Below are 24098 nucleotides of genomic sequence, written 5' to 3' on the forward strand. Positions count from 1 at the left end.
GCTTTATTGTGCCCTTAAAATTTAATGTTTTCAAAAAGTTATGAAATTGGCTTAAATATGAGTCGAGTATATGAATGTGATAAATCATGAAAGAATATAGCATGAAAAGGACCATTCTGGAAATATGATGTCATTAATTTGGCACATTTCTAAGTTTTAAATAGAAAAAGCCTCAAAATGACTCATTTCAGGGGTTATTTCCCTTAAGAAAACAGTGTCCATAGCCGTCGCCCACTTCAATTTTCAGATATGTTGTGTAACATCCTTTAAAAATTCACATTTCTCAAAGTCTTTGTGCGCGATGCATGTGCTCTAGTATATTACCTGAAAGAAAATTTCACTGAAATTTGATGTCTTCTGTAACTTTTTAAGAAAATATGTGAAAATGCACAAGTTCATGACGTCACAATTAACATTTAGGAGGTTATATGAGAAAAACGAATTGTATTTTCTTACTGCATGAAATTTCAATGATTCAGAAAGGATGAATTTTAATTTCTTACATCACTTCCATATTTTAGAAAAATACAGGGCCATATTTGTATTGAAACTGTACCTTGTTCCTTGTTCTAAAAATATTAATTGAAATCTATCTTTAATATACCTAGTGTATAATAACGGGAAAAAATGCTCTGAGTAAAATTATGTAGGGCTAAAGTTTCGAGATATTAAATATAACAAATGTGTAGATTTGAAGAATTTTCTTCTAAATATCCTTCCACCATTAGAAATAGTCCCCCACAAATCTTTTTTTTTTTCCTTTATGATTTTGTCACCAGTTTTTAAATTGAATGTTGTATAATTTCAATTGTTTAAATCAAATTTGTTATAAAAATTGAATTTCAATAAAAGTGAGAGGTTCTGAGTGAACTTTTATTAAAAGCTGACGAGTGATGTACCTTAAATAGGTGGGAAAAAATGGCTGCAAATTTTTTTTTTCCTTTTTCTGAAGCAAAGCTTTGGAGTTCAGAGATCTTGAAGCAAGTTCTGTGACATATCTTTTCTGAGTGGCCTCTTTTTTACCACCATAAAATGTTTCGGAATGACGTGTTCGGTCAGGAAGCAACATCCAGTGTCATCCCTAATGCTAAAGCCATGTATAGTCCCAGGGCGCGTCCATCGTTCTCATGAACTACTTTGCCATTTGGAGTGAAACACGTTTTCCAGTCTATCCGTACATTTTTTGTGGAAATTGAGATCCATACTTACCATTCTGGATCTATGTCGGTCAGCTTTAGGGGGAGGGTAACTTCTACAATAATAAAAATATACACACACAAAATTGATTTACACTCCATGAAGTTGCTTACTTCTGGAAAGTGTTGTGCTTAAGGTATTTTTGAAAGTCCTCGTTTTTAAGGTATTTTTAAATGTCTCTTTTTTACTACCTGAAGTATGATAACTTGTACCAACTAGAAAAATATGGCCTAATAGGATGCATCTTTAACAAATGTATACTAGACCTTTATTATGTAGTGTGCATTAATCACAGTTTTAAGCTTCTCTTTCATCAGTTCTGCTTGGATTTCCTTTGCTTTTATTTGTATGTAAGCATATAAAAAAATACTAGGGTTACGTACAATGTGAACACTAAGAGTATTTCTGTGTAATTAAACACAAATTGTGTAAAAGTGGCTTCCTTCAGAAATGTTTTACATGATTTTTAAATCTTTTGATTGGTCATCTACCAAATTATGTTGTTAAATATCAATTCTGCAAATACTCTGAAGACAGGTTTCCAGATCTTGAAATTCAGATGGTTACTAATTGTGCTCCTTTATTCGCCGACCTGATTTTGTATTCTTATGAAACATAATTATAATAAACCTTCTACATGAAACGAAAGTCTCTTTTATCAATAAACATCACTCAGTTGCATTCATACGTTGTTTCGATATTTTCCACTGAACTCGAAATGAAAGTCGCTAGGGATTCTGACACATCTGTTTCATATTTGGATGTTTTACTAGAGAGAGACATTGATGGAAAACGAACTTTATCATAAATGTGATGACTTTAACTTTTCTATGGTCAGCTTCCTTTATTTCTGTAGCAAATATCATTATCACCTTAGATGTGGTGCATATATCTCCCAGTTTTCGATTAACAAGAGGAACATTTGCATAAGATTAATTTTTAAACTAGACAGCCTACTGAGAAATAAGTGAATATTAAAAGGGTATCAACAATCTTGTTTGAAGTCAAAATATTGTAAATTCGTTTGGTCGATAAGAATGACACTGTTTGCAAATACAACTGTCGTTAGGTAGAATATTAACTTACAATTTTAGTACTAATTGTTTGGCCACTATTTTCATACTGATTTGTCAACGGATAACTACGGATAATACCGGGGAAAGACAATGGGCTAACGGCGAGTGTAACTGGTCGACAGGTGATGCTTATTCCTCCGTAAACCTGATATCAGCTCTGATTTTCCAGAGGCCAGTGTTTGCTCTATATGCTCTCAATTTTTAATTTTATTTTGGAGTTTTAAACTTGATAAGTGTTTGTGTCTTTTCATTTTATTGTTCAAAGATCGACCCAACCCTGTGTATGTACAGTTTTTGTTTTTTGTCTTTTCATCTACCCGTGTCCCTTTCTCGTGCATTTAGATTTCAAGTCAGAATGCACTTGTTCATTACTCTTCATACAAAGTATATTTTGGGAAGATCTTAAGTTTAATCAGATACGTATCCTAAGCATTAGTGGGTGGGGCTATATTCACCATAATTACAGAAATTAAAGATCGGAAATTAGCTGACTAGCAAGATGCTGAAATCATGTCTGGACATATGTTTGGGACACTTTTACTAAATACCGGTAACAAGTATTATTTCTTGAACCAGACCAAGAATTTTTTTTAAATATTAATGCAGAGGTTCATCTTGTTATTTGGCTGTCTTCATAAAGCAGACAATATCTTTCTCTATCATCGCTAAAGGAGGCGGCCATTTGTCAATTTTGGCATTACATTAGATAGATAAATATTATTTTCAGTGCTTACAGATCCTGTAACAAGAAAGTTGAATGCTTGCTTGCACTTCATAAACATACTTATGTAAAATAAGTCGAATATATTTTTGCCATTGAATACTAGTAGATAGAAAGGCTAGATTCTTTGAAAATTTTTGCCATAGATGGTTTTCTTTTTTTCTCCGAGTCATTTCCCTTGGCCGCCATCTTGGAGGTCAACCTGGTGATTTTTCTTCTTTTCTTACCAAATTTAAACATGTGTAGCAGAAATATTTTGGGTGAAATCTTTAAAAAACGAGAATTCTGAATAAAAGGAGGCTTTAACAAAAGTATATTTTCTTCAGAAAAGCGATGTATCTTAAACCACAATTATCAATATGACAAGTTAAGATTGCTTTAATAATGAAAGAATCTGAACATAATGACCTCCAATATTTGGCCAAAGTAAAATTGTCAAAAAAATGGCCTAAATTGTCACTTTCAAGTAATTTGAGATTTCTGAGTCTTACTTGAAAAACTGTTAAGTCAAGCATTTTTGATATCAACTTCATAACCGGGGTGTAGCTCTCAGGCCACAACAATTATGACTTACGAACATTCACAAAATTTGACCTCAGTTAAAAATTTTCTACAAATAAAAATCTGCAGTTAGTGGACCTTCATACAGAAGCATTGTAGAGTAGATTCAGATTTATTTAAATCTTGGCCACATAGAAGTTTTACAAAGAAAAAGGTAGGTAAGATGATTGGGTGAAATGCTCCAAAAAATTCCTGCGAGAAACACATTCAGGTGGCTGTTAGGCTCTTACTTAAAAGTACATTAATTTGAGAAAAAAATTATCTATACTGTAATTTGAATCCAAGTTTACATTGTACATAGAGTTTGCTAAGAATACTCATGATTTTTATGTATCTGCAGTTGACAGTAATACAAATCGAATGAAAGCAAGTTCTTTCTTCTTTCTTTCTTTGTTGTTTAACGTCCCTCTCGAGAATTTTTTACTCATATGGACACGCCACTACTTGCCGGTGGAGGGCTGCAAAGACCTATACCCAGCACCTAGGGCCATTGAGCAGTGAGGGATCTTTTCCGCGACACGGGACCTCGGTTTGTACGGTCTCATCCGAAGGACCGCTCTCCACGTCCCTCAGTGGGATTCGAACCCGCCACGCAACTCCTTACTCTGCAACTCTAGAGCAGAAGCTCTAACCACTACGCCACGCGGGCGACAGCAAGTCTTTGAAATACATGGCGACATAGTAAGAAAGATAACTCTTAAAGGATGAAAGTTTTTCCTTTATCCCGATTGACGTTGTGTGGTACATTATTTCGAAATAGTAGCATACCTTAGGAATATGCTCCATCTTAATATCAATCATCTATTCATGGTTCTAGGAATAAACGGGGGAAATCAGAACGTAACACATGCAATACATGACCTACAAATGGGTGGTATTTCATCGCTTTGGAAATTGATTTCAAAATTCATATAAACAAAGTTTTGACGATGGTGTAATACATGCATCATGCACGCGTTCTTTTTTATCATCAACTGTGTTGTTATCGATATGGCGATTGCATTTACGCTGTATTGTGGCATGTTGTATATTGCAGAGAACATATGAGTAATCTGATTGTCCGTTTTGTAGGTCCTTGGTAAAAAAAAAAATCTAAGAGAAAACGAAATGAAGCAAAAAAAAAAAAAAAAAAAAAAAAAAAAAAAAAATGAATTTAAGCCAATATTTGGCCACCAAGACTGCATCATGGTAAGTACATGAACTTGTGAGAACAATGATGAGTGATCTATCTCAAAAGAAAATCTACAAACAATATAATTCTGTGAACAGGGCGTTAAACGTGGTCCCCCGGAAATTCCAGAGGTGGGTTCGGGTGCCTAGGAGGAGTAAGCATCTCCTGTCAACTGGTTATACCCCCTGTGAGCCTTAAGTATTGATCAGGTAGACGGAATATTCCGTGGTCAAATTCAGTATAAAAACAAAGGCCTAACAATTGGTATGAAACACCTCAGCCAAAATAGGACCCAATGATAAGTTATATTCGCTAATAAGGTCATTAAAACTATTATGGAATTTACGAAATGCTGACTTCAAAAGAGGTTGTTTAAATCCATGTAACATCATCTTATCTGTCAGTAGCCTGTCTCGGTTTAAAACTTTTGATCGTACTCGGAGCATGCTCTTGAGTAAAGTATAAGTTTGGAGACGTAAACACTATATACAGGTGAATATTACTACATAAATAAAGTTCACGATGGAAAAGCTGAAGTCATCTCGTTTGCCATACAATTAATTGGCCTTATCGGTATATCATCAGTAAAACATCCAGATATGAAACAGATGTGATATCTTCTTTTATTTCGAGTTTACTGTGATACCGAGTATATTGAATTGACATTTGAAAGGAAGTACATGTAACTATAGTTAGTTGATAAAATGTCCTTAATATATCTGAATGTCGAGTTGAAGGCCACAGCAAGTGTTTTCATCTTCTCAAATAGAAGTTCTTAAATAAGCTCTTCTTCATAGGAATATGAAAACAGGACTGTTGAAGGAATACAAGTAGTGCCCATCAGTATTTCAACAGTTTGTTGGTAAAACTGATCTCCGAAGACTACATAGATGTTGTCAATGAGGAACTCCAGCATCCTTTTAATATCAACTTCAGAGTACTTGTGTTTAGAGTCAGGGTGATTTGTAACAAAGTCATTTTGTTGATGACCAATCAGAAGATATGAAAATTCCGCATTTTATTGGAGAAGCAACTATCTATGATATCAAACAGCCTAGTTTTTAATTGTTCTTGAGGAGTGGTTGTATAAAGTGCAGAAAAGTCGTTCGTTTTGATGTTACTGACTTTTGAAAAAAAATTGGTGATTTTATATTTTCTAAAAGTTCTTTGGGGTTTTAAGAATGCACATTTGATTTACACCACTTCTAGAATATGCTGTAGCATAGTACATCTGAAGTTTCTCCTTTACAGCAATTAATATTTTGTGGGGAGTAGAGATGGGGGCTTGATAAAGCATTTGCTGGACCCGGCAATGTATCTTTGTAAGGATTTTTATGTTCAAGCTTTAGTATAGGTACTAGGGTATATCGAACTCACCTTTGGTTGACTGGAATGTTAAAAGTATAAAATATCGAAATGTGATTTCGAAGAATTTCATCCTTAGAACGTGATTTGTTAGCATAAGCTGGATTTCCAGACGTAGAATTAAAACCAAGTTCTTCTAAAATATTTATCATGATGAGCCCTACAAAGACGATATAGTATCTCTCACATATGACGTCTGGATTTTTATTCTTAAATTGATGTTTATATTTCTGAAATGAGTTGTATAATTACAATGCTTAAATTTGTCTACGGGTCCAAATGATAAATACAGTTAAACCTGTCTGTTGCGACATGCACTAGCTACTAGGACACAAATTTTGTGTCAATATAGACAGGGTGTCAGATTGCACGATGTAAAGAGCATGGAAAATTGAAAAGAAAATAAAGGTTGGCTTACACAGTGAAAGGAATTGCATAGGTGTCGGATGAAACAGCTTTTACTGTATATGACGGTCAGGGGATTGCAAAAGTTCAGTAATCAGTTAAATTATAGATACTTAGCATATTACATTTGTTTAGTGTACCAGTTTCCAAAATATGTAGCCACATATCCTCCACAATGTTTAATTTGAAATTTACATTTATCCCCACAACCTTGTTACTTCTGTGGAGTCAAATGAAGGTCCCGGCTATTAAGCATTACACTCAGGACATACGGCTGTCGACAGATTCCATCAGCTACACTAGATAAGGGAAGTTTCATTGGAGCAGTAAGAGTCAAAATGTCAGGTCTTCGCCGAAATGACATCCAAATGTTTTAATAAAACAAGTTGCTAAGTGATTTGCATATCATCGGCAATTTAAAAAAAAGGCAGCAATAATTTATGCTTAATATCCTGTGAGTTTGACATCATGCAGGTTAATTTCAGGTAGAGTAAAACTTTCGTAAGACGTTTATTTTAAAGAGCGAATGATAGTTATAGTATGGAGTGACGTGTTCGATATAACTTTAAAGATAAATCTTTTATTATACAGTCTGAAGGGCTGGGTAAAAGTTGTTAAGTTTATTTTTCTTCATTCTGATCTTCTTTGAGCAATATTCTGCAAAGAAGCAAACACAAAAATCTCTGTTCAACAAAAACATCAAAGCAGCTCGCATCGCTGGCATTATAGCCGATAATACGAGAATTTTCATCATGGCATTTATCTGTCATCATCGCCACTTTTTACTCCGGTTTTTCTTACAAAAGTATTAAAGCACTACGGTAAGATAACGTCATTTCGATGACAAATTGTTCTAAATCGTGAAGATTGAACTTCTCTGCCGAATTGATAACTAGATAGGTATGATTCACTTTAGTTTTTCTCATTTTCAGTTCTTTCTTTCTTTCTTTTTTTCTCTAAAATCCTTAATTTTCTTTCTGAAACTGATTTTTTACGAGAAATTACCGAATGAAATACTTTATATTAATCATTGAAATTCCAAAATACCATAATGAAGTATAATATGCATCGAAATAAATAAATCTCTTATCCCCTTGGTGTTCAATTTGTCTTTTCGTGTTAACAAATTATTCAATTAGATAGGAGATAAGATTAGTTACCATATGGTGTCAAAACCCGCGCGCATGTAAACAATCGGCTCCAAAAACATATTCATCGCTTACCAAGATGTAACCCAGAATCCCGCTTTTACAACTGGTGATATTTTGACAACTAATTTGATATCATTTGGAATCGCTTATTACTCATGCGTGTGGTCCGGTTCTTTCATACCATTGTGTTTTGCTAATTCCATCTGACCAATTTTATTAAACATGTATTCTACATTTCGTAATTTAAGGAAGAATTCTCAAGATGAGAATCCTGACTAGTCATATTAACAAGCTGTGGGGGTTACCAAGGAAGCTTTGTTTGTTGCTTATCCGACATAATTTATTTGAAGTGCAGCAATTTGTCAGTACAAATTATATTTTAATGGTTCGACCAATATCTGGAAGAGACCACGTGTTCGGTGCCTGGTTGTATTGCAGCTACCGTCTATTAGTGCGCCCCGTTCACGGAGTCTCGTAAACAAGAGATCTGGAGGGGTAAATCGACAAGAAAGCCATCAACTAATGTTCATTTCATAGAATCTCGTCATCAATGAATCTGTTTGTTTAACTTTCAACTTGAACCTATCTAAGGATCGATGTGGTTTTTCCCCCTTGATTTTAATCGGGTGAAGCTTTAAAACAATAACCAGATTGCCCAATTTCTGAACTTCAGGAATTGCTTTTCAAGTATTTCTTTCATAGTGGAGACCATCATCGTTGCCTATGGTTTTCGTCTTGTAGTTGGGAGGTTTTTATTCTTTTTGCGAAAAAAAATTGATTTGATTACAGTACGAAAGCCGCCATTAAGTTGTCATTTCTTTTGACAAATGTGGAGTCAAAAGAGGATATTCTTTTTCTTCTGGCAATAAAGATTCTGCATCGTGTAGCAGAAGTTTTTCTTTTGATAAGCGGCTGAAAATCGTAAATTTGATTAAACATGTAATTTGTCACTTCAAAAGTTCTACGTCATGCCTCTACTTTTTGACCTGGGTGCGCTAAGAGTTCTTTTGGCTTCAAGTACAGCATGTTACCGGGAAAACCTACGAGATTCTTTACAGAACTATTTCTTAGATGTGTACAATATAGGCCTATGTATGTATTTACACAATACATATAGGATTTATTGTATAACTTTATAAATAGACCAATATTCAAGAAACAAAATAAATATCACAATTGAAAAAAAATCAACACTAAATTCTGACCATTCATTTTAATGGAGGGGAAAATAAAAATGAATGAATTAACAAGTAAACAAAAACAAACGAAAATGATGTGCGCAAGAATATTTATACACTACATAGTTACTGTTGAATTGGAGTATTTAAATATATTCTGAAATCTAACATTAATAATTTAGTAAATTAATTTGTAACATATGTTTTGCGCCTAAAATGCATGTCTCAAAAATGCAATCGCCTCTAATTTCTATGAATAAAAGAAACGCCATTTAAAATTTATACTTTAGCCATCATCAGACTCTCAATATGAAGAGTGTTCGTGAATCGTTTTATACGTCATGTTATGTCATGTTTACTGTTGTTTAAGGATGAGGAAAGAGAAGGATTTAAATTTGACGACAGAATACAATAAACTTCAACAAAACTACAAAGTGAGAGAATGGCAGCCATTCTCAACAAAGCTGTCCCTTCGCCAATCTGATTATCTCTATACAAGTCGTCAGCGAAACAAATATCTACAATCAAATGTTCGTGTATTTATTTCGAAAAATCACTCAAGATTGAAAAAATTACAACTTAGGCCTGCGTTTTGTTTCGTATATATTGCTTGTATAAGAAAATAAACAGTTGTGAACTTTATTATAAATATTTGCGATTGAATTCACGCTCCAGTAACAACATATTTACTTGAACACATTCAAATACGATAAAAGTCTAAATCTATTTAATTGTTGAGGTGCTTGTATTTCATGTATTTAACTTGATTTATGGATGTAAAATAAAATATGTGGGAGATATGAGATGAGATATATTTCATTTTCATAGAAAAAAAGTAAAGTGAGTTAATATAAAATAAATTAATTAAAATAAAATAAACTGAATTTAATAGAAAGTAAAATTATTAACACTGAAAACTGACACAATGTTCTGACAAGCTCTTTTACTACTTGTTAAGAAAGAGATATCTCTTTAAGTTAGAGTGATATCTCTCAAAGTGAAAGCGATATCTCTAAGAATGAAGGAGATGTCTCTTACACGTTAAAATTCAAAATTTTTGAATATAAAATTATTGAGACAATTTTACTTAACAGAACAAACAACAACAGCAAAATAAATAATTAAATAAAATAATAATAATAAAATAATAAACAAAGTTTTTGAAAAAAAATCATTATACATTGCGTACTTAAATTTAGTACAATCTAATTTTCAAGATAAGTTTTAATTGATCGGTGACAATGTGCATCTGAATTCCTGAATGTTGCTGTCCCAGGATTAGTTTATGTCTTTACTGGTTATGAATATATGCAAGAGTTTCTTTTTTCTAAATATACATGTTTCCAACTAAGCACAATTTATTTATCTACTAGTATTCACTCATTTTTCATACAAATTTCCCCCCACCAGTTTAGAATCTTGATGAAGCTAATTTTTAGTTCATTAAAGATTCCAATTTCCCCCTTTCTGGTAAGCTTTGGTTTTAAACACAAAGCGGAAAACATCCGACACTAACTGTGATTGTTTCAGATTTACTAAAGATTTACATTCCCAAGATTTACATTGCCATAGAAACGCATATGTCATGATAAATTTTAATAAAATACACATAACTGCCAACTTGGTGAGTTTCAACATTTTCTGTAACTACAGTTTGCACGACTTTCCAAATTTTACACAAGTTTTATAAATTTCCGCTGGGTAAGTTCATGGAAGTGACGCTGACACTTAAAACAAATGTCAATAAATGTCTTATTTTTGAAGCAGTTTCTGCTGACTTTTTAAATATTTACGCCATAATCCTCACAATATTTAAGGACACAAAATTATGTCGATTTTCTACTACTACTATATTTTGATTACTTTTATTTGAAATTATTTGTGTGAGTTTTTTTTTTTTTTTGGTTGTTTTTGTTTGTTTGTTTATTTGTTTTTGTTGCTTTTTTGTTTGGTTTTGGTTTTACTGTCAATTTTACTGGAGTGCTTCGATATTCTCCATCCATGACAGTTGCACAATACATTATCATTAAACGGCTTAAACATTTTCCTTGGAAATATTTATTTGCGTTCCAAATATATGATAAAGACGGTATGTGTTTAATAATGTTTCTGATTTATTATTTTATTTATTATACAAATTATATAAAAAAAAATTATATTCTCTATGTAAGCAAAGGGGAAACAACTAAAAAGCTTTAGAATTTTTTAGAAATATGACTGAAGAGCATCAAGGTTAATTGTATGATTTAAATAAATGAGTCTGATAAATTTGAAAATGCATTTATAAACCTCACCAAAGGTCATTGTATTTCGTGAGTTTTGGATCTAGAGTAAAATGTGATAATATTGAAATATTAAAATTAACGAGGTTGGATCCTGATATTTAAAGTCTTAAACTTTTTTTGTCAAGTATATTTTTAGTTTCTACACACATAGCTTAATTAAAAATCAAAACAAAAAATGGGGGTCAATATGCTTCTTTCGGCGCTACAATACATTTAATTTGACCTTTTTGCACTGATATTTGTGTCTTAATCAAAAATCACATCTTCGACGTTTTCCCTCCAAAGTTTTTATCCAAATAAATCATGGGACAAAATAAACTATTAGTCTATTTAAAAAAAGACGCATTAAAATTGTGACGAAGAAAAAGTTTCAAATTGCTTCGCATAATGAATTAATTGACCTTTCTGCACTCACAAATTGTGATTTTTCTGGCATTAAAAATTTAAAAAGCAAGAAAATTATTTTAAAGTCTTAAACTTTTGCTGAATTTAAGCAGATTGATCAAAGTTATCTTATATTTTCAGAAAAGAAAAACAAAAGTGGGGGTCTATGATCTAAATTTTTAGATATTACTAAAAAAGTGTTAATTTTATGTTAAAATTGGCTCAATTTTTTCCTGGACTTTCAGAATATATTTACTATATTTGTCACAATATAATGAAAGAATTCATAAGAAATAATTTATTAGATATTTCAGAGCTAGCATAAAACATTTCACTGCAAAAAATAGCTCTATGTGCAACCAGCATGGAAAAATAGTAATTTAAACTTAACAGTACTGTATATATTTCAAAAGGGAAAAATTGATCATTTTCTTCTAAAAAACCTTCCGCCACAAAATATAGTTCCTGGCTTAATCCTATTTTAATGGAATTTCATCGCGGTTTTTTCATTGGATATAGTTTAATTTGCAATGTAGAATCCAGATTCAATGTTAGAACATAAAAATTATGCAGAATTTTAGAAATAAAGATCCTGACCAAAATCTGCTCAAAAGCTCAGGATCGAACCTCCTTAAATTAAGACCAAAGGTCTGTATACATACTTGGAAAGTAAATAAAATGAGGTCTTACTGGCCTTTACAATTTATTTAAAATACATTGTATAATCATTTATGTAATTTATGCATTTAAATTTTTTGTCATTCAGTTAAAAAAAATCAAAACACCACAAAGAATTTTGATTTTCATTTAAATTCATATAGACTAATTATCTTTATGAAAGAACGGCCATTGTGTTAACAAATGTAATACCAATATTCAAATTTATGCTGATGAATTCTAGCTGTTTTAATTATTTAGCATGTCGTTTATACACAACGTTACAAACCTATATATTTTTCATTTGCAGCAAACAAGATATATTGGCTTGCGATCCGTTTTACGACCTGCTCTAAGTATATGATAAAACTTCACGGAACATGCACCAGATTCAAACCAAGTTATATATAAAGCACATTTATTATGCAAATATTTTCGTAAATGATTATATATTCCACAAGCTAAATGAATATTCCCTGAACATTAAATGGCTGCAGAACCGATACTAAGACTCTTATGTAATATATTTTTTTCTGATTACAATTTCTGGTCAGCAAGGTGCATTTTTAAAATTTAATTTGTTCATTTGAATGAAAAAAAATTGAAGAAATAAAAAAACAAAATATCATTCCTTAAATCTTGACTGGAAAGGAGAATTTTTAGAAGTGTCCACTGGCAAAAAGTGTTGAAGCGTACTGAAAAGTCCTATACCGACGTACTAGTATTAGTTACACAGAAATATTTATTTTCTGAGAAGTCTTCGTGCTATCTAAGGTACACTATTCGAAGAAGTGGAATTGTTCGGAAATTTGCCAATATTCAATGAAATTTTACAAACAAAATTTATGTACATTACAGTTAAACTGTACATGTGTATTAGAATAGCAAAGAGGGTGAAGACGTACCATCTCAAGTAAAGGCTCAGTCAAAGTCAAAGGTCTTTTTTAAAGCTTTACATAAAATTAATCAAGAAATTTTCCAAAATTATTTGTCTCTTCGACGAAACCTTTTTATTACTTTTCCAAGAGAAATTAAAGGGAAAATAAAGGAAAGAATCGAAAAATAGTATTTTTATTTTGGAATAACTATAGTATCCAGAGAATAGTTTGCATGTTTCCTCTGTAATTTCTATATCTTGTTTTACATCACTGATAATTATGGGGTAGAAATTATGTCATATTTCGAATTGAGTTGTTAGCTATGAATGCTAAATTTTATATGACAACTACTTTTAATTCAAAAGGTACTACATGGTCTTAAAACTCTAGTCAGATGAAGTGTGACAGTTTCAAATACTGTAAAAACATGGAGGCAAATGCCACTTAAAAGCCAAAATTTTTGTACCTCTCACATTTTATTTCAAAATCACCAGACAGCATAATTCAATTATATTCTGTGATTTTGTTGGCTTGTCAAGTAGGTAGCTTGTACATATCCTTATCTTCAAACCTAATTTTGTCAAAAAGGAAAAAAAAAAACCAACGGAAACATGCACGCTCACACAAAGAAATGCAAGATGAAATTTTTAATTCTTGCTCATTAATTAAGGGGATCAGAGAGAAAGTTTTAAGAAATGGAAAATACAATCAAACTAACCATCAGGAGAGGGGGGGGGGGGGGGGGGTATTATATCTGTCATTACCGTGCGTTACACTTGAAGTCTCCTTTGATTCCACATTTTTAATAAACATGTATATTTCAGTCCACATAGCAAAGTTATTCTGCATTTCATGCATGGAGATTATCATTTATGTATTTCTTAAAAATACTTTATTCATTTCAGAACCCTGAATCATCCGCGCCGTCACTGGATATATATAAATGAACAACACATAAGTAAAGTTGGTTTATAATATCATACAAGTTATACAGAATTTCTCGTAATGTTCTTAAACAGTTCATACTTTTCATAATTTGCATAATTTATACAGTATTTTCACATACAACATTAAATTACAAACACACCAACACAATTTAAGCCGTAATTATATAAAATATACTTTTGAAATTTTTACTTTCCTTGTCTTAAAATAAAATCACGTATATGAGCAAATTAAACCTGCCGTATTTGGTCATCCATACGAAAAGATCACATGACACATTTTTCAGTATAATAAGATGCATGATGTAAAGCATTATTCATAGGATTGGTTCCATAATGTCCAAAATACGGCTTCCGGTCACATGACGTATTCTGACTATAGGAAGGCGTTTGGAGTCGCATACCTGAAAATAGAAAGGTTTTATATATAACGTTGAAAAAAAAGAAGAAACAAGAAACTAATGTGTTTCCCTTCCAAGAATGGAAGATATCTTCAGTGAAATGTTGAAAAGAAAAATATATATATACATTTGCACTTGTAGTGGAAGGACGACGTGTACTTATCCTTCCAGTATAATAAATTTCGACAGGCGGTATTACTTATTCATTAGGAAGAGTTCACAGCGGGAGTTATCTGTTCTAACACATCTGCTTCGTTTTCGGGACAAATCACGATCCCATTAGCGTAAGCACGCTCCCCAATCCGTAATGTACGTTTTGGAACGTATATATATACCACAATCTCTTTTATTTTATACGTCAATATCAGGTGCCGAAAATTGTTATGATCATGATGTATTAAAAAAATTTATTCTGAGATTTTGAAAATTTCGCCTGCAGTTTCTTTTGATACTTGTTAGTATATAAAATTCATTGATATCAACAGCTAGTGAAAGACATCCTTAAGTAGCATGGAAATCATTTGGTACTTGTACTTATACACTTATATGTATGGAAGTAGAATATAAACCATGTCACTGGGGGTCGTATATCACAGTTATCGTCCGATCGTGTGTGGGGTTTCGTCAAAACACCAGAAGGGCACCGCCACTAGCCCTTCAGCCGGAGATAAAGACACGAAGAAAGTGTTTCCTGCATGATAAAAATAACGTAACAGAGAAATACGAACGTCAAGGTGCGATAAAAAGCCATATTTATTCGGTTGACACTGATGTAATAGTTCCCACACTGAAGGGAATATTAAACTTTTAAAATTTATATATTATTATCTTTATTTAAATGCCCTGTTTTCATAATTTGCTGGAGATATATTTTTTTCTTTTATTTTGCTTTATTTTTATTTATATATTAATATATCCAGATTCTGGATATATTAGGGGGATGGGGTTAAATAATGATCCTTTTTTCACATATCATACAACAGTTTTATTTCATAATTCGAAAATATATATCAATGAAAGATAAATACATATAAATTAACATTAATGTTAAAATTATGTTGTTTTTTCAGTGTTGTTTATATTAGTAATATAGAGGTGCTGAGTTACTTTTAATAGGGCCAGAGTAATGGTAGAGACCGCCCCTGAATAAAGTCAGAAAATTTTATAACTGTTCTACTATGGATAGAATGTTTACAATCTCATCTAGTTTGTTCACTTTGGAAGCATTTTATATATTAAAGATATTTCTGACACCTATATTTGAATTTTAATCTTTCGGAAAAGTGTAGGTAGTTGCCATTTCCTATTCGTCATTTTTTTTTTTTTTTTTTGTTTCTTGAAGATTGAAAATTCATATACATGTAACATAGTAACAGCGGAGTCCGTTAAGAAAACATAAAAAGATTCCGCTCATCTCTCACTAACGTGCGAAACATCGTGTTTGAAATGGAATACAACAGAAATGATGTTGTTTTCCTAAACATTCTCTCACGAATCATCATTTCTGATTGGAAAATGAGCGATCCTTATCCGCAAAGAAAAACTGTGAAATGCCGAACATCCACGGAGCTTTTAGATCAGTGTTCTGGCCATCCTTTAATCTAGAATCTAAAGAGGTCCCCGGTTATGCAAGTCTCTGTATCGGCCAGGAGAAAGGCAGTTTACTTAACCCCTCCGAATAAATAAATAATCCCCATGGTGAAGATCGGACACCAGAAATGAACGAATTGATAGTCCTGATGAATTATCATGAGGCAATCAGTAAGAAGTGGACGCTTCCTCCCTGAACTCCCAGGGGGCGAACATTAAAAGACTAATAAATTATCTACTCTCAAGAAACAACAATGTTTGATTTTCACAGTTAATCGCCAAAGTAAATGTGCTATAATATTTTTCATACTGCGTATTGTTCTGATTGAATGCATTGTGGAATTATACACATAGTTATAATGGGTATCCTCATCATTAAAAATTTATTGTCGTTATTTTACTCAGCCGGAATGTTATATATAACAATAAACTTCGAAATGAAACATTAGCTAATATTTTCTATTCACAATGTAATTTTAAATCTATAAAATCTGAATAGCAATTGAACTTTGTGCTTGTGTTTATTATTTTAAAATTCATTATCATACCGTTATTATTATTATTTTTATCATTTCTGAAAACAAATATATATTAATTTATATGCATATATAAAAGAATATTTTAGTGATAAATTATTTATATTAGTGTCAATAGAACAAGAAGAAAAAAATTGTTAACTGTAAAGTCCGAGAATAAATAATAATCAAAGGGTTTAAACCTATTTCTCGGATTCATTATGGGGCATTCGTCCATTCGTTTACATATATCGCATATAAAACGATGGATTTTGTTTAATTAATGACCGAGTACTTGATTACATCTATAACGGATCTTTAACGGAAGTGACACGGACACGACCATACCGATCCCGACTTGTGACACGTCCAAAGGGATTTAGAGGACCCATAAGGTACTGTACATGTAGCTGGTTCGTCTGTGTTGATTTGATTAACAAGTGTGTAACAAAACAGCGGGTAATGCCGTGATTTATTATATTTGCTTTATTCAATGATTTGTTTTTCTTTACGCAAAAATTTAATTTCAATAATCCTTACATGTATCATTTTGATTGATTTTTGGAGATAAATTAAATAAACAGTTTTATTTTGTCACTGTGTTTAAAAAATTCAGGTAAATAGAATAAAAAGAATCAGATATCAATGTCATCTTCAATTAAAAATTTAAATCGTTTAAACTCAATCAGTAGAACAAAACATTGAAATTTGAAACTATAATTTAAAATCGAAGAATATTTCGAGACAATGTAAAATTTTAACTTAGCATTGAAATAACCTAAGGAAATTGTCTGACTCCTGCCACGGTTAAAGATAAAGTCATGCCATCTGTATCGCCGACCAGATCAGGGAATTAATTCATTAGACGCGGTCGATAATTATCTCTTTTAGCTCATTAACAGACAGACATGTAAGTTACTGATGGCGGAACTTAGTGTACTAGCAGATACATTTATTTTAAATGCGTATTCCATATTGTCTAAATCAACAAAATGAAATATTCAATTTTTGGATGATTAGTGCTTCAAATGTCGACTTTCTAATGCGTGCATTTTTCAAAAAAAAAAAAATTATTATTGTTGCTACTTAAAATAGATGAAATAATTCTTTGTTAGCATGGTTACGAAAAAGAAAGAGTAATTGCATTAATTTGAGAAGAAGAGGTACCAAATATAAAGGATATGTCTTTCAATCGGTTTTGATACATAATATCTAGAAGGATTTACCTAATATTTCAACCACATTTCTTCTACATCCATACTTTGTATGAAAAGTAAATACCAACGCGATAATCCTTCACACGTGGAGGAAAACATTTTTTTTAGTGTTTTGTAATTTTTCTTTGGTTGAGGAATGTTTCCTCGTGAGTTGTGTCAAAAACGATGTCAGTTTCTTTGCAAAAACTGGCGATAATTGAGTTACTTCTGTTCCCGAGTTAACTAATTGATGTGGCGGTTTAAAACGTGCAAAAATTTGATAAGAAGGATGAATATTTTCACCCTAAAACTAACACAATTTTTGCTATTAAAACATTTCTCATTTGACATAGGGACTTAATTAATGGGTTTTGGAATTCAGTTTGTTAAAAATAAGTACCTGCGAGTGCTAAATCCATCGGTTCTGATGTCGTTAATGTGTTTGTGACGTACGACGTGGGCTCTCCGGAACCGGATGGGGATATACTAGGAACAGAACCTGTGCTGCCTGCTGGACTGAGTGGCTGCTGCTTTGGGAAACGTTGTGTTGTCCACGCCATGGAAAGTCCCTGCATGTTATGGTCTCTATCATAGAGTGGGAGGTTACTGGTAGGACCACCCTGAACGTAATCTCCCTCAAGTCCGGACATGGCACAACTGGACCCAAATCGTCCACTTGCAGGTAAATTAAAGCTACAATTTTGGTTATATTGCTGGACAGTGGAATAACTAGAGGGATGAAGTCCTGTTGGTTGTGACGTCATCATTCCCGAAGTGTCATATGGTTGCGAAGAGTTCACAGCACACTGCATGTTCATTGAATTCATGTTAGTATTTTGAAAGAAGTCATAATGTGGTCCTAACATTGGTGTCCCAGTAGGAGTCACCCCATTCATGCCGATCATTCCAAAAGGTTTTAATGCCTGGCACTTTCTACGGAATCCTCTCGGGCGACGCCGGAAAGAACCCTCCTCAAACATGAATTCTGCGGCAGGGTCAATGGTCCAATAATGTCCTTTTCCGGGTCTTCCAAGTCCCTTTGGTAGTTTAATGAAACACTCATTTAAAGAAAGGTTATGTCGAACAGAGTTTTTCCACCCTTGGTATGCACCTCTGAAAAATGGAAATCTTTGTTGTAGAAAATTATATATTTCACTAAGGGTGCATCGTTTGTTTGGTGTCGCTTGTATCGCCATTACTATCAAGGCGATGTAAGAATATGGAGGTTTTTCCTGTCTTCTCACACCAACACCCGCCTTTTTGGTGTCCTTCTGATTCGGTTCTTCGGTGGTCGTTGTTGTCGGTGTTTCCTCAGAAGAATCATCTTCGTCGTCATCGGATGATACCTCATTGTCACACGCTTCGGGTTCGGCTTTTGGAATTATTTTTCCTCCGACGTCTTGCAGCACTTGGAGATTTGTAGAAATGTCCTTATTATCGACGAGGTTTGTTGCAGTTTCCATGTTGTTTATTATTTCGCGCTCCCTATAGTAAACTGACCGATATTCTACTATCTGGAGAGTTCACCCAAATAAATATACTAACATATACACACAACGCATAGAAGCCAAAAGTTCCTATTTCAATCTTCAGTCCAGTTGTCACATTATAGATTGTTACGGTAAAAAAAATATAAAGTATTGAATTTGTAAGATTTCCTTTCTCTGTCGATGATAACGTCATAAACTTGTGATCATGTTTGATTAAATAGTACATCTAAATTCCGATTTTATGCATAATTTGCCGGGAATTTTTACATCAAATTGCTGCTGCTTACTTCTCAGACGTTCCCTGCGCTGATTGGTGGAATGTTAATTTGGTAGGCGGTGCTTGTTCCCGTCGGTTTATCGGCATCAACCAGATTCTGCATCAGGAGTAATTCAATATGCAACACAGCCACACAATGCAAGATAACGCATGCAAATTACTTTAGAAAGGATATTTTATAGTCTGTAGATACACATTCTATTTAATTTAAAAAAAAAATACATCCAAAAGTTTCCCTTAACTTCCTATTTTTTGAAAGAGTAAATTATGAAGTTCAAAATTAATGAATTTAATGATTTTTTTTACTTAAAAAAAAGCAATGAAAACTAACTTCAGGTAACTCTGATTTTTAATATTTTCAAGAATCTTACACTCATTAACAATTTCAAAATATTTTGACATGTTAAATAAAATGCAGAATGTTTTGTATTAATATTTGTGATAAGAAGTAGAATAAGATAGAGAAATTAGTTTTAATAAGGAGATGGGCGAACAAGGCGAGCGAAATGCCTATGGTGCTAGAAAGTGAAAATTAAATCTCAATTATAACATAATTTTCTTAAGATATTTCATTTAAAATTATGTAAAATCTCCACAATTTGCAATAATCTCATAAAGATTGAAACTATTCGTCTATGAAATAGCATTTATACACACTAAAAAAGACAAAAACAATCATTTTTTCATACATAACACAATTTTCCATATGAGTGGGTCTTCGCTCAATTTTTTGGAAAGTTTATCCTCAGAGTATGCGTAAAAATATACATTTTTCGGTTAACAAAAACATGTAACACCCATTTTATCTTTTAGATACACTTTTGTGACACAACATACATGTACATGTACGTATCTTTCAGAGAAATATTTAAGTCCATTTAGTCAAGGGTTATATCACAAGCATGATTTGAATGCCGCTTTTTGTCATGAATTGTGTAGCGTACTCGTGAGCGTTTTAGTTTTAAAGGAAAATATAATATTCAAGCTTTTTATTACTTGGTTTAAAGCCCCAAGAGTACAATATTTTTTTTAAAGTCATAGAATAATTTTTGCCGAGAGAATTTTCCGCAGGAAAATTTTGTTTGTCATAATTTCATACCTTCCAATAATAATAACTCTACTCTAAAATAATGTTTTCACAAAATGAATATGATTTTTAATTTTTTTTTTTAACTTTTGAAGCTACATGTACAGACATTTTGCACGCCTTGTTCGCCCTTTTCCTTTGTAAAGAGTTTTTTTTTAAATAAACTCAGCAAACTATTTTCCTTTTTTTCTTTCATTTCTTTTACATACTTAAAAAATAAGAGAGGTAACTGAAATAAATTATAATTAAAAAATAAGAATATATATATATATATATATATATATATATATATATATATATATATATATATATATATATATATATATATATATATAAAAGAAAAACTCTTCCATTGTATTGTTGCTTTTTAACAAAGCTTAATAAGCACAAATGTAATGTCCTTGTTTTATAAACTAATCATGAGAACTTTATCGAAATTTTGAATTATTTTTAATGAACTTCACCAAATTGCAGTATCGTTTATTTGCATCCCGCTCCGAACTTCTGGAAAATTTCCACTACAATTTACTCTTTCCTTTCGCCATATGTAAAGGAGAGCATATTTCATCTGTCATTTTTGACGGAAAAGAAATTGACAGACCATATAAACGAATGTAGGTTTTGATTTCCGAAGACGACGTCACAAGTTCCGCAGGTCAAGTGTACAAATTTGTTGTTGATTTTTTTTTTTATAATTCAGCTAGAAGTACTTGACTCTATTTTATTATCCTGATTTCAGAGAACTTTGAGTTCAAAAATATTTCCGTCTATATTTATTTCTAGTTGTTTTTTTTCCTACGGGTAATCTGGATTTTTTTTTTAAATATTTAATTCAATATTTATATTTTCAAAGTAAGTAATTAAGTATTATTTTAGAGCTTGAAAGGTATATAACAAAATGCCTGTCTTTTTAAGTACAAGTATTGTTATAAGTTATTCAGAGCAGTCAGAATCCTAAATGTGGTTTCTGTACTGGTCTTCTTTTAATGTTTGATGTATCATCAAAGTTACAATGGCTTTGTAAACGTTTGTTTTAAAATTTTGATTTGGAATAAAATTTTTGATGGCAGAATTCAAATGCCTTATATACAGACATAATCAACGTTTTGGCATGTTCAGATCACATCTCTATGTTGACTCTTATTTCTATTCTATAATCCGATTGTGAACAGATAATACTTGTACGACTCGCTGTTCACTGCAAGAATCTCGCTATCTCTCGTCATCTACCGTGTGACGTCATTGACACCGAGACCTGCTGTTCTCTATCTCCACCATTTTTATTTCATAAATTAGCCAAACACTTTGACGAGCGAATGAAAATTTGGATGTTGCAGATACAGTCTATGTTATCAAGAATTTTGTCGTGAGAATTTTTGCAACCTAAATTTTATGCAAGTTTTATCAAATTTCTTTCTAACCCGAGGAGGATGCAACGAAAATCTGAAACCGCACACGAAGTCAGAGAGGTCTTTAGTGAATTAATTGTTCAATATATGTGTAATAGAGCCGACATAAGTAGAAAGATACAAAAGAAGCGCGTTGCATAATGACTTTTCTTAAAGACATTTATAGTTCCTAATAAAGATTTCATATGCTTTTTATGAGCTTACTGAGTGATAACGCTTATAACTACGTTGGTGGTAGGTACGAAGAGGGTGCAGTTTGGGGGTTTATTATTCTGCCATTTTTAACTAATTATCCACGTGCAAAAATATGAATAATAAAAAAAATATAAGAAAAAACCCAGTTATAAATTACATGGATAAAATTGATAAATAACAATATTTAGGATATTTCGATTTTTTCTTTTTATTCTTCATATGGCGATTAAAAAAAATGGAAATCAAAAATTTATGATTCATTATTGAAATCGATGAATCTTTTTGATACTTTCCTTTTCCCTGTTAAATCATAATCAAATTATTAATAAAATAACCAGCTTCCTTGGAGGTAATGTTGTTTTAGAAAATAAAAGTTAGGGAATCTATTTCGTAAAATTTAATAATTGTAACCAAAATGAAAATAGAATCTAGTTGAATAATATTATGCAAAGGAAAAAATACACGAAGAACGCATATCTCAGACAACTTTATAGATGTACATGTAATGTGTTAAAAGATCTCTTTCTGGAATCAAAGCCGGGTTCAAATTGCTGTGAAGCTAGCAGACTTGCCTTTAAAGTAGTGCAGTTACTGGTAAGAGTTTTCCCTTCTTTCTTTAAAATTCAAATAAATGAATTTGTTGATATTGTATAGATTCATGCCTCAGTGGTTTTTGTCCTATCCAGTACCCACCCCATCATTTAATTGATTTAGCTTTGACTTTTTCCTGAAATATTAGTAAATCTCTCTTGAGATATCTCATAGATAGACAAATAGACAGATAAACAGATAGACGAACACACAAACGAAGAAAACATAACTTATTCCAACACTGTTCGAGGAGATAGATTTGTCAATGTTTTGGAACTCTGTACCTAGATCCTAGTAAAATCGGCCAATGAAATTTGAAATGTGCTGTAACCTATATGATATCAATATTTTAGGACCATCACTATGCCATCACTAAATTCCAAAGTATACTTTGGAATTACAATTTTTCACATTTCTGTTGAATTGATGTACGTTAATTTTAGACATACATTTTCCAAAGTTTATCGATTCCAGAAATGTTAAAATGGACAAAAACTATACATTAACTTGAGTTCTTTTGTTGACATTGAAAATTTGCCCAAGGTGAATTATCGGTTATAAAGTGATCTAATTTTAGATAGCCATTTAAAAATGTTTTTCTATTTATCATTAAGTATATTGTGTTTCGGTAAAGATTTTTTTCCTCAGAAGAATGGTGATTTTAATAGAACTTTTTGCTCTGATTTTACACTTTTCCTTTAAATTTACTTCGGAAAAACGTGCATTGAAAGCAGGGTCTTGCATGTAAACCTCTCGAGGTACAAAATAAAATGTTATTTAGTAACATGCACATGTAAAGTCTCCATTCTAGGATTACTCTCGAGATAATTATCCAATTTTTATGTAATTTTTTGAACGAAAAGTTCAAAAACCTGGTGATGACAAAATGATTGAGCAGAAGTGCTTGGGAAATATTTAAATATCAGAAACGATTGATGATGAACTGAAGTATCCTCCTTGTATTTTCCATGAAATCACACAGTTTTACAGATGAAGTCTTTCAATCGAGAGAGAGAGACAGAGAGAGAGATGAACATAAAAAATATAAGTATACTGAATGTTTGAGTATTTCTGAATACCTGTTAGTACACAGAAAGAAATATCTAGTTTAAAAAAAGGACCTTTCTAGGCAAAAGTCAATTTTCAGTCTTAATAAAAAATCGAAAATATTGACATTTCATATATATATATATATATATATATATATATATATATATATATATATATATATATATATATATATATATATATATATATATATATATATACTTTATTTGTTTTAATACGTCTTTCGTTCCAATTTTACGTTTGAAATTATAATCAAAACGCTATACTGCCACTTTTCATAATATGGTCGCTAATTTATTATTTCAT

General features: G+C 31.9%; 2 protein-coding genes across 2 annotated transcripts in view; one reads left to right on the plus strand and one right to left on the minus strand.

The window, feature by feature from the left end:
* The window catches only part of LOC133206265 (WD repeat-containing protein 7-like), a 253062-nt gene that overhangs the window by 164844 nt on the left and 64120 nt on the right, over nt 1–24098 (plus strand). The gene's annotated exons all lie outside the window — the stretch shown is intronic.
* LOC133205887 (forkhead box protein F1-B-like) lies at nt 13989–19443 on the minus strand. Its single transcript, XM_061341778.1, has 2 exons — nt 18076–19443; nt 13989–14377 (listed from the first exon to the last, which is right to left on the minus strand). The coding sequence occupies exons 1-2, from the start codon at nt 19136–19138 to the stop codon at nt 14241–14243; spliced, it is 1200 nt and encodes a 399-aa protein (XP_061197762.1). The 5' UTR covers nt 19139–19443; the 3' UTR covers nt 13989–14240.

The sequence above is a fragment of the Saccostrea echinata genome, unplaced genomic scaffold, assembly GCF_033153115.1.
Source record: "Saccostrea echinata isolate AGI-Se365-2 ecotype Australia unplaced genomic scaffold, CSIRO_AGI_Sech_v1 ptg000054l, whole genome shotgun sequence".
Taxonomy (NCBI): domain Eukaryota; kingdom Metazoa; phylum Mollusca; class Bivalvia; order Ostreida; family Ostreidae; genus Saccostrea; species Saccostrea echinata.